The sequence below is a fragment of the Arvicola amphibius genome, chromosome 15 (genome assembly GCF_903992535.2).
Source record: "Arvicola amphibius chromosome 15, mArvAmp1.2, whole genome shotgun sequence".
Taxonomy (NCBI): domain Eukaryota; kingdom Metazoa; phylum Chordata; class Mammalia; order Rodentia; family Cricetidae; genus Arvicola; species Arvicola amphibius.
In genome coordinates, this window is record NC_052061.1 from 39,065,567 (window position 1) to 39,077,857 (window position 12,291).

The window sequence follows — 12,291 nt, forward strand, 5'->3', positions numbered from 1 at the left end:
GAAATGTAACTAAAATACAATCCCAAAAATAAAAATAGGAAAAGAAAGGGAAAAAGAGATTTAAACTTAAGTATTTCCTGCTGGCACCTGGATCCCAGTACCTGGAAGCTGAGGCAGGAGGATGCTGAGTTTGATGCCAGTCTTGGCTGTATAGTGAGCCCTGGTCCTTTTCAAAGAAGAAAACAAAACCAACAACAAAGTCTGTTTTTTGTTCTCTTTTTTTTAAAAGGAATTTTGATGGTATATAAAAAAGCATTTTTTTCATAACAGATTGAAGAATGTCTCCTTGGTAAAGTAGATGCATTTAACACTTGACAATGGGGCTTGAAACTTACATTTGTAAGGTAATGTGGGATCAATCTTGCACCCCCACAGATGCTCAGAAAACTTTCTCTGTAAGCATTGCATCTAAAACTGAATCTTGGTTATTTGGAGATTTAAAGGAGGTAAACAGGTCAGGCAATAGAAAGCAAATAATTCCAGTCTGATTTTGATGTGAGAAATAGCAATGCAACATTTTTTCCAAATGACTTTGCAGTGGAAAGATTTTTATGGCCCCTGAGTGTTCTTACGTGATGCTTCTGCCAGCCACATCGTTGCCTGTACTTCCTATATAAATATCTTAATTTTTAAAATAATTATAAAAAGAATGCCAGCTTAATTAAAAATCCCAGGTTCCACTATCTTCAGCCTCACGATTTTGTAAGAGAGAACTGCTAAAAATTTTCCTGTGCCAGGGAAGATATTTGTATTACTTATGCAAATGATATACATTTTATATTTATACTTTATGTTTAATTTTTTAGATATCCTATAAATCAATCAGGTAAAAACCAAACATTGCCATCCACATAAGTTCCCATGCCATTTACCCATCTGTTATCACTGTCAATATGAGAATCTTTTTTCCCCCAGTCCCTTAAGAAGCTCAGATCGTTGTAGTGCAGCTATCTGAATGTGTGAAATTCTATTAGTTTTGGAAAAAAAATGTGATATCTTTTGGAAGGTCATCTAATTAATCATCCACCTGCTCACTTGGCAAGGGATTATAATTACAGATTACATTAGTCTGCCAGTGGCACCCAGGAACTAGAATCAAAGGTATGAGATAAACTGATAGACAGCACGTGGAATCCAGTATCTGGACACAAGGCTGTCAGCTCTGACTGCACAGTACCTTGATGGGGAGAGCTTGTTCAGATGCATGTACACACATGCATGTGTGCACACCAATGTGTTTATGTATATGTGCCTGGGGTCTGCAAAGCACATGAATATACAGGTATGTACACACATACCACTGCCTAGGGTCTTCATGACACTTGCATATACATGTGTTGATACACACACACACACACACACACACACACACCAATGCAGGGGGACATCATAATAGATGCATATACACATATTCACATACTTGCACACACACATACACACACACCAATATCTGGGGTCTGTGTGAAACATGTATATACATGCATATGTACACACACATCAATATCTAGGGTCTGTGTGAAACATGCATATACATGTATACATACACACAAATACACACACCAATGCTTAGGGGCCTGCACAGAAAACTTTAAAAAGTTTGAAGTTTTGCCTTGCCTTGACCATCCTAAAAGAAAAATTAGAGTCCATGGATATCCAGTTTTCAGGCAGGTGCACACGCTCTGTCCAGAAATGGAAACCTCTGTCGTGTAAAGATAAGGTAGAATGGGGTTTTTTTGCTAGTGTGATAATCTTTCTTACCTAATCCTTAGTGAAATGCTCTGCCCAGTGAAATGGGAAAAGGGACTTTCTCAAAGGGCCTGGCGGTCAGAGTCCAACGACTGTGGGGTTAAACTGTTCTCCTACTTATGTTATGTGCTGGGAAACTGCACCAACCCAGGAAGGTGCTCCGCCAAAGTCGGCAGTAATCTACAGCAATGTTGAAAAGGGAAGGAGGAACATTTATGTGATCTAGTATGCTTGAGACATGCTGGATCGTCCCGTGTGCTGAGCGACACAGCACAAGGTCTTCAGAGGTTGGGCCGTGCTCTGAGGCCAGGTCATTGAGAAACCTGCCGAGCTTTCTTTAATGTTGTTTTCAAGGCTGATCTTCCTCAAACAGAAATGTCCAAGTGTCTTGCTGGGAGTCACCTTGAGCCAAGCAGGGATTTCACTGCTGTGGTTGCTGATTAAGGCCCAAGCTTTCTTTACTGGAGCATTCCAGCTAGTTGCGTAAGATAAACAGAACCAAATAATAGGAAATGGAAAAACCCTCTCTCCTGCAAATGACGAGAAATAGGAAGAAAGGAAAATGGAAGATTTGATATGGGAGGCCTCATATACGACCTTAGCAGCTTTGATGAAGAAGAATTTTGTCTCAGGTGGAGGTCATAGAGATAGACAAGACAAGGAGAAATGCTATGCTAATGGTCTTCCCCAGGACTTAATCTAACCTTTTCAAGGAGATTCCATGGGGCTACACCTCAGTTGTAGTTGCCACACTTGATGAGGGGTTTGGGCTTTGTCTGAGAGGCAAAGCAAACAGGGGAGGAGGTACTCTAATTCTGCCCAAGTCTTATGGACTGATCACTGGGGAAAGCATTGAGAGTGGGGGTATGGATGGAGGCAGGAAACCGAAGAAGGGGAGGGTCTAAGGGCAGGCTTTGATGACAGCTCGGTTGAGAGCATGCTCTGTGGAATGGTGTGGTCATAGTCAGAATGGAAAGACAAGCTGTATGAGTTGCTTTGCTTTTTGTTGGGACCAAATACCCATTAAAAAAAAGAAGTGAAGGGGCCGGGCGATGGTGGCGCACGCCTTTAATCCCAGCACTTGGGAGGCAGAGGCAGGTGGATCTCTGTGAGTTCGAGACCAGCCTGGTCTACAGAGCTAGTTCCAGGACAGGCTCTAAAGCTACAGAGAAACCCTGTCTCGAAAGAACAAAAAAAAAAATGAAGGAAAGAGTCTGCTGTTGGTTTATAGTTTGAGAGTAGGTCCATCATGGAGGGGAAGCCAGGGAAGCCAGGGCAGCCAGAGCTTTGGTCTGGAAGCCAAATGACACATGCTCAGATCTCTTTCCCCATTTTCTCTTTTATTCAGCCAAGAATCCCAGCCCACTGGAGGTATCGTCCACATTCAGTGTCAGTTCTACCTTTTGGAAATCCTCTCGTAGAAGCATCCTTAATTTATTTTTCATATCTGGTTCCAAATACAGTCAAATAGATGGCGAGAGTTAAAGATCACAGGTGCCCAGGTTTCAAACTTCTTTTGCGAGCAGCTAGCTAATCTGTACATCTGTGGAAATGCTTATTTATGTCAAGGGAGCCTGAGAACACTGATAAGTCAGGAGGAAGTAAGCTAATTGCTAAGGGAATCAAATTAAGCTGATTTTTAAACATGCAACACTTTCTTTACAATATATTAGAAATTATTTTGGTAAATATTAGTACCAAGTAGTAGTTATGGAGCCAGCTGCCTGTGTCCTCGCATGCCTACCTGGTCCCTTCTTGATGAACACTGGGGAGACCTGCCATCCTGAACCTTCATCTGAAACAGCACCGTTCCTATGTCTTTGCAACATAAACCAATCGTGACTGTGGAAAAAAAGGAGGAGAAGGAGGGAGAAGGATAAGAAGAGTTGGAAGAGACAGGTGGGGAAGAAATAAAAATAAAATATAAACGATGGAAACAGCTTCTGTTTCATGCTGTTTTCTTCATATGTGAAGTCCCATGCTAGGGAAGATAAAAATGGCTCCAGGCTGGAGATACACCTTAGAGTACTTGCTACCCTTGCAGGCTTTTGTCCTTCCTCCGCCCTTCGAAGGCACCAGGCATGTCCATGGTTTGCACAGATACATGCAGGCACTCATACACACAAAATAAAATAAATACATCCTAAAAAATATCTTCAGAAGTGCCTAAGATATTGAGTTTGGTGTCTGTTCGCAGGCAAGTTCTACATCAGTGAATGTGCCCCAATACTGTGGAAGGAACCAGCCCGGGCTCACTCAGTATAATGGTTTTTGCAGACACCAGAGATTTTTCCCCACCTTTCTGACCTTCAATTTCCTCATCTGCAATTTGACTGTGCTGGCCTAGCATCATTCCAAAGGTCTCTCTAGTTTTCTGGGGCCAGCGTCTGTAAGTCTAATCACAGGTCTTTCCAAATTCTCTTCGCTTCCAGTTTCCCCTTCTAGCTCTGGACAAGTCTGAGGCAGTATGCTGATGAAGCTTAGCAGCTGATAAAGAGAGCAGGGTTCCTACTTGGGGGAGGCCTTTGTTTATGCTAATGAGGGAGCTGAGAAAGTGCAATAGCTGAAGCAGGTGAGCAATTTCTTTGCTGAATCAGGTAATAGTTTTTCAATACACAGAGATTATTTTCTCGGCTCTTCCCATGCTGTTTGCAGTGCTGGCAGCCGCAGGCACGCACGCTTTTACATTTAATCTGTGTTTTGCAGAAACAATTTTTTATTGAGGGTATCCTAGTTGAAAGCTGATTTAATGGGTGTGATGTAACTTAAAAATTTCTCTTAATACAAAGAAAAGCAGGTAGCAGTCACTTCCATGGATGGAGAGGCGACTGATTTTAAACATCTGATTTTAAAGTGACACTTTTCACACACAGGAGAAAAGGTAAAGGCTGGGTGTGCACACTGACGGTCATTGCAGGTGACACCGAGAGTCTCCAGATACCCTGAGTTCCTTCTTTTCCCTTTTCTTCCAGGGTTTCGCTGGCAATGCGAACGCAGACAGCGTTGTGTACTATAGACTCCAGCCTTCAATCAAAGCCAGGTTTCTGCGCTTCATCCCTCTAGAATGGAACCCCAAGGGCAGAATTGGAATGCGAATTGAGGTGTTCGGGTGTGCATACCGTAAGTGTTTTGTTTACCCAGCACATTGAAACAGATATCAAAGGAGATGCTTGAAAAGCCACACTGCCCGCTGAAATAAATCAACTTTGTAGGTTTGAAGAGAGACAGCAGACAGGAATGATTTCAGCTGAAAGCCATTCTTGTGACCCACACATGCCAATATTTACAGGAGCATTCAACTTTAACGTTTGAACTCAGGGATGAAGTGTATTTGTGTTCTCTCTCTCTCCCCATTGTGGGCTTGTGTTTGTGTGTGTGTGTGTGTGTGTGTGTGTGTGTGTGATTGCTCTTTACCTTGTTTTTTTGAGGCAGGGTTTCTCACTGATGTGGAGCTAATTGATTCGGCTACTAGCTGACCAGTGAGATCCAGGGATATGCCTATTTTTATTGCCCATCCACTTCACCCTAGTGCTGGGATTCCAAGGCTGTACAGTGGTCCTGGCTTTTTCTGTGTGTGCTGGTGATGTCACCTGATCTACCTCTCTAACCCACTGAGTGTTTCTTATAGACAATGCACAAAGTAGCTTATGGTTTTGCAAAACCACCCTTGTGTGTGTGTGCCCATTTCTTACAAAACTATCATTATTAAGTAGGTCCGAGTATTAAAATACTGCATCTTCCTCACTGGGTTACACTTAGAGCTTCAAGTCGGTATCCTCACTTTAAGAGACAACAGTCCATCTAGTATGACCAGCCAGCTGTTATGAAAGCTGAGTCTTTTCTCTCTAGACTAAAATAATATGCCAAGGAATTCAGTTTTAAGTGTACCATGCCCTCAGCATAAATTAAAAGAGACATCCGAGACCTCTGCCAGAATATAAAATGCGTTTGAAATATCTTCGCATAAAAAAGGCAGAAGCCACAGATTTCACTGTCTCCCCCTAATGAAGCGTTTTATTACATGTTCTTATGGGGAAGAGCCCAGCCTCAAGCCACAGCACCCTGGCAGGGCCTCTGTGAGAGCAGTGAGCTGGCTAGCAAGGTCTATCAGAAGTCTAATCAGACAAACAGGTTGAAGTTTGGGGAGATTCAGGCATTGACCCAGTGTCTTACAACGAACACATGGCAAACTTCAGAATAAGACCTTGGGACTGTCCAAATTTACTCCATCATTATCCCTCAGCAGAAATTTATTTGCTTGTTTTTTAGCCACTAATGGTTTTTTTTTTTTTTTTTTTTTTTTTTTTTTTTTTTTTTTTTTTGGTTTTTCGAGACAGGGTTTCTCTGTGGCTTTGGAGCCTGTCCTGGAACTAGCTCTTGTAGACCAGGCTGGCCTCGAACTCACAGAGATCCGCCTGCCTCTGCCTCCCGAGTGCTGGGATTAAAGGCGTGCGCCACCACCGCCCGGCCACTAATGGTTTCTTATTTCATATGTAGCCTATCACTTTAGAATCCTTTCCTGGCAATGTCCTGCTTCCTTTTACTAACAGAGAAGAAAAGCAAATGTCAGAAAGAAGTCATATGACTTGATGAAGTCTTCAAAGCTTTTTTAAATAATTATTTTAATTGTGTGTCTATGAGTGGGTATGTGTACATGTGTGCAGGTGCCCATGGAGGTCAGCGAGGGCATCGGATCCCCTGGATCTTGAGTTACAGGTAGCTGTGAATGGACAAATGTTGGTTCCAGGGACAGAGCTTGGTTTCTCTGGAAGAGCAGTTTGTGGTCTTAATTGTTAGGCCATCTCTCCAGACCACTGATGAAGTTTTAAAAACTGTCAGGTCAAGAGATCATATTCTATAGACTTCCTGGAGCGCCTCGTATATTTTAATGATGTTCCTAGTATTAAATACCATCATCAACATTTTTTCCCTTCAGGCTCCTAGAACAACAATAATGATGTTTGATGGAACAGTAATTCAATTAGCAACAGCACCAATACCAACATAATAGCATTAATATTGCTAATTCTAAAAATAGAAGAACTTGCCTGAGTACTTACTAGATGCACTAGGGTGTTTCTTTGTGTGCACGTGGTACGTGTGTGTGTGTGTGTGTGTGTGTGTGTGTGTGTGTATGTTTATACATGCTTTTTTATATGTGGGTACATGTGTCCATGACTTCCCAGTGTTGGGATTATAGGCATGTGCCATTGTGGCTAACTTTTCATATGGATGCTGGGAATCTAGACTGAGTTATCCAGTTCATTGAGTGCTTCTTATAGACACTAGACAAAGATGTTTATGACATCTCAAAGGGACCCAGGTAACTATGACAAGATAATGTTTCCCTTTTCCCATTTCACAAAAGAGAACCAAGGCTTGGGATGGTTGACTTGCTCAGGCTGCACAGACAGGAAGTGGCAAAGCTGGGTTTGCAGCCCAGGACTCAAGCTCATGCTCCCTGCATCTCCTGGATCACAGAGCCTAGTTCCAGAGTAGCTTTCTCTCCATCTGCCCAGCTGGATTGCTGGCTTTCTTGGCTTTGACAGTCCAGCTTAGTTGCTCTGGGTATGTTTGTTTCTCATTTCATAATTTTTAGACTTGGGAAAAAACACCCTTTGAAAAATAGCCTACCCTAATCAAGTTCTGGAAGTCAGAACTTGGACAGTCTTATTTCTAACACATTTATGTCATCATAATAATCATCATTATTATAATTATTATTATTATTGCAATTCTGGGGATTGAATCTAGCACCTGGTATGTACTAGACAAGTGCTCTACCATGGGTCCATATCCCCAGCCTATGTCTTTAAATGCTGGGGGTTAGCCAAACTCATGCATGCATGATGGATAAACAAGAGAACAGATATCAGACTGCTTTGTATTGACAACTATATTCTCTATGGAGTGTTCATTTTGCAAAAATATTTACTACAGCAGAGTAAGAGCTGACATTGATTGTGGATACACTGTGACATGGATCATTTTTAGAGACATTCTAACTTAATTCTTACATTTCTCAGGGTAAACTGAGTCTTGGGGAAATGAAGCAATCTGCCCACTTTCAATACTTGGTAACATTTGAATTTTGACTGTAAATTCAATGCTGTTTTGCTGACACCTAATTATCGCTTATAATACCCATGAGGTAGTGCCAGCTGAGGTTTAGGCTTCTTTGAGTTCTCTTTTGTGTCACATGACTCAGGATAGCCTGTCTCCCCCCTGTCCAGACCCATAACTCTTTAAAACACCCAGTTTTTTGTGATTGCATTTGCTACTTTGAGGAAAAGTACATTTCCCACCTACCAATCAGTCTCCTTTTCTCCCTGACTCATGATTTAAGCAGTAGTAGATTTTAAGCTCAAATACACAGAGTAAAATGGTATGACAGAGACCAATGTAAAATGGTGGATGCAGAGTTTTAAATTATTAAATGATATTAAGTAAACAGTTTAGTGGAAAAATATTGTCATAGAGAGTAAACTTCTTAAAATTGACTTGGATGTACAAGACTTTTAGGAATGGGTTGGATCATATTAACTTTATTCTTTCAGTTGAATAGTTGTCACATTCATATTCTCAAACTATTTATGCCATCATCCTTGCATGAGTGTTCGTTGATTACACATGATACCATAAAGCCAACAAGTATTGAATAGTTATTATGCACCGAAGAGCATTATTTTTAGGTATTTTCACATATAGTTTGAACAGCACAGAGGAGTAGGTACACGAATATCACCATTTTATGCAGGCATAGGAGACAAGCAGAATTTTCTACCTAATGAGCCATAGACTTGTTTTCAGTAACTGGGCATAGGAATAGTTGAAACCATTGGCTTTTTCCACTTATGAATGAAGGGGCCTGGATATTTTCAGCATAAGCACCAAGTTCCTTGATTTTGTTTGCCACACTTTTGAGTGGTGTAGGCAAGACCAGGCTAGAGTTTTCTAGACATTGGAGGGCATTCTGCTACAATGTCTATGAATAGGAAACAATGGTATTTGGGGCATGGTCTCCTTCCCAGATAACAGCCACGGGATGCACTCACATAACATAGTTCATGGACAGGCTTTGTCTGTGGTATTCATTCAAGATCAGTAAACATCAAAGTGCCTCACATCTGACATGGAAGGAAATGAATCAAAGACAAATTAGGAACTCTGTCCAAGATCGGGTAACATATATTAGACCAAAATCTAAAATGAATGATGTAATTTTCCCAAGTTAGTGCTCTTCCCAACTACTAGGACCTTGCATCTATTCACAAATATGTTTAGACTGACTTTTTTTTCTAGGAGAGAATTTTACTATATAATGGTTATATGGAGAAAATCTAAAATAGTAAATATTTTTATTAAGTAAGACAGTGAAATGTTGAAATGCATTGTACTCATCAAAGCAAAGTACTGTAGCTTGTGAAATATTAAAGTTTATATTTAAAAACAAAGATTGAGGTTAAAACCAGAACTTGATAACAGTATGTTTTGAAATTAAGATGTATTTTCACACAGTAAGATTGGAGGAGATTCCAGATAGAAGAAATTATTCCACTCAGGCAAACACGGGAAAGAGATTTAGTTGATGGATCATGGAATGATTAATTTTAATTGTCAGCTTGATACAATCTAGAATCACCTGGAAGAGAGTCTTAATGAGTATGTTGTCTATATTGAGTTGTGCTGTGGGCACGTCTGAGGGGACATTGTTTTAATCAAGTCAGTTAATGTGAGAAGTGCCAGCCCCTTGTAGGACACATCACTCCTTAGGCTGGAGGATGAGTTTGCATTGTGAATGGTGACTCAGACAGAAATGGAGGTTATGTGTTGGGGAGCTAAATATGTATATAGAAGCAGAATTGAATGCTTTTGATGTCACCTGTGCAAGCCAACTGGTGTATCATACTAGAGGACCAGTCCACCAATGGGGAGAAGGTCAGAGTCAAGTGTCTACTGCAGATACCAAAGTATCAGAGCCTGGTTACAGTGTGACAGGACACTTAGTCATTAAATCTAGAAAACTAGACTGGAGAATGAATAGGCTGTGGAAGAGAGCAGAGGGGTAATTAATCCTGTTGTTGACTCATTGAGTTCAAGTGCCTATGAAATATGAAGCCACTCCAGCCTTCATGTTGACAATATAGAACTGAAACACTCATAAATTTACTTCTTAGTAAATCATAAAGTGTTCCCCCTGTGTCACTGCTAATAAAATAATGAAGTGCTAAATTTCACCAACTACTTGTACCTTAAAAATAATGTGAATGCTTCTCTACAACTAGAGCAGACCCTTCATATGTTTAATATATTAATTTATATAATTAATATATTTTATCACTGTATGTATAATCTTGTGTGTGTGTGTGTGTGTGTACACCTGTGCATTACTTGTAGAGGTCAGAGAGCAATTTTCGGGAGTCAGTTCTCTCTTCCACATAGGTCCCAAGACTCAAACTCAGATCATTAGGCTCGGCAGCAAGCACATATATGCAATATGAGGCCTATTTTTCACCTTTTTTTAAATGCCAGCTTCTCCCCATATTGTGTAATACACGTGCCTGGTAAAGTTATAGACTCAGGCTGTCCTGTGAGCATTTCAGGGAAAATGGCTATTGTGAGACCCACCTGTAATTTTATTGCCCTCTGCTCCCACAAGCTAGAGCAACAACTGATTATGAAGAGGTGCCAGGTGTGAAGAAAGCCCGTCTCTAAGAGCCTGCTCTACTTTAACGTCAGCAAACCTGAAGTTGTCTCCCGAGGACTGAGTGAAGCAGAAGCTAAATTTTATGGCATCAGAGGGAAAGTGGAAATTTTAGATATGTTGGCCCCTGCAGCTGTGAACACATTTATAGATCCAGAGAAGAGATGGACTGAAGGGCATGAGTGATGGAAGACAGGAAAGAAAAGAGAATAACGTCTTTGATGTTCAGATGGGGAAATGCTTTGTGTTCCAAAGACAAACACAAGGATGCAAACAAAAGTCGGGCGGGAAAATAACTGGGTAAAAAAATGAATGTCTGACATGCCCTTAGGGAGTGGAGATTAAACCACAGGAGGTAATGTTCATAATTGTGAATGAGTTGCTTGGACAATTGTCCTTAGTCTGCACTTAAAATTTTTTGTCTGTAATCTTGAGCAAGCATGCTTAGTTTGTAGCCTATGGTTTTTTCTTTTTCCTCTGCTACAGAATAAGAATATCCAGCTATTTAGCCATACTGAATTAATTTCAGTTGCTGTAACAACTGCCACAATTTTATGATTGTTCTAGCCCTTGGGGCTTTTGCATGATGCCTATAGCAGTTGCTCGATATTCTAACTTCGTTCTTCCACCTAGATAATTGCCTTGCTCGTTCTCTTCCCTCAGCAAGTAATAGTTTCTCTCCCCTTCCCTGATACCCCACTTTCAGGCCAAGAGATGTTTTCATCTGTCACAAAACAGTCTTTCTTCTCCACGGTGCGTTCTCATTGTATGGGTGTGCAACAGTTTTCTTTCTGCTACCAATCTTCTGGATAGATGGATGAGTGAATGGGGGCATTTTGGTGAACCTCGGGGAGGCTTCCCCTATCATCCATGCAGCATGTTCAACCCTGACAATCATGAATAGGGCACAGGGAGAAATGAATGAGAAGACTTGATGAGAACAAATGTAGAAAACTCCCGAACTATGGTGTTTAATTGCTTAAATATTGACTATGTAAGAGGAAATTATGGGCTTTATTCATTACAAAGCTCATGCTAATTCAAAATAAAACAGGAATGTGAATTAGCAATGCCCTGAACACTGAAGACTAGAATTATACACTGTGAGCCAGCTTTCCAATATTGCAATAGATACTTGAGATCCCCAACTCAAGAAGAGCAAACGTTTGCTCTGACTGTTTTGGAAGTTTAGCTCATGATCTACTGGCTTGTTGATTTGTAGCTTGGGATAAAGCAGAGCTTTATTGCAACAGAATGTGGCAAAGCTGTTCATTTCCCAGTTGGGATATGAATAAAAGAGAAAAAAAGAGACTGGAAGTCCGCAGCGCCTTCTGAGGCATGCTGAAAGACTAGAAGACGATTAGAATGTATTTCTTAAGGTTTTCACCACTTCCTAATAGCAGGAGGCAAGCCTTATCTATACAGACTGTCAGAGAACACTTAAGATCCAGAGTATAACAATGCTGTCAGTAGATTTCAGCTTCGAAGACAAATACAGTATAAGAAAGACTCCTGCAAAGCAGATATTTGCCAAGGTGAAGACAATATTTGTCTTAGCCAGTGTTCTGTTGCTGTGAAGAGACACCATGACCAAGGCAACTTTCATAAAAGGAAGAATTAAATTGTGGATTTGCTTCCAGTGTCAGAGGGTTAGGTCATTGTCATCATGGCAGCGTGGAAACATGGCAGCACTAATGGTGTTGGAACCGTAATTGAGCGTTACATCCTGAATCTCAGGCAAAGAGAACTACCTCAAAGTCCATACTCAGTGACATGGTTTCTCCAAAAAGACCGTACCTTCCAATCCTTCTCAAATAATCACACTCCCTGATGACTAAATA

General features: G+C 40.9%; 1 protein-coding gene across 6 annotated transcripts in view; it reads left to right on the forward strand.

Moving 5' to 3' along the window:
* Positions 1–12,291, forward strand: part of Cntnap4 (contactin associated protein family member 4) — a 302,762-nt gene that overhangs the window by 155,693 nt on the left and 134,778 nt on the right. For all 6 annotated transcript variants that reach the window (XM_038312860.1, XM_038312862.1, XM_038312866.1 and 3 more), the window contains exon 4: positions 4,719–4,866. In XM_038312860.1, coding sequence (XP_038168788.1) covers positions 4,719–4,866 — 148 coding nt within the window. The remainder of the gene's footprint in view (positions 1–4,718; positions 4,867–12,291) is intronic.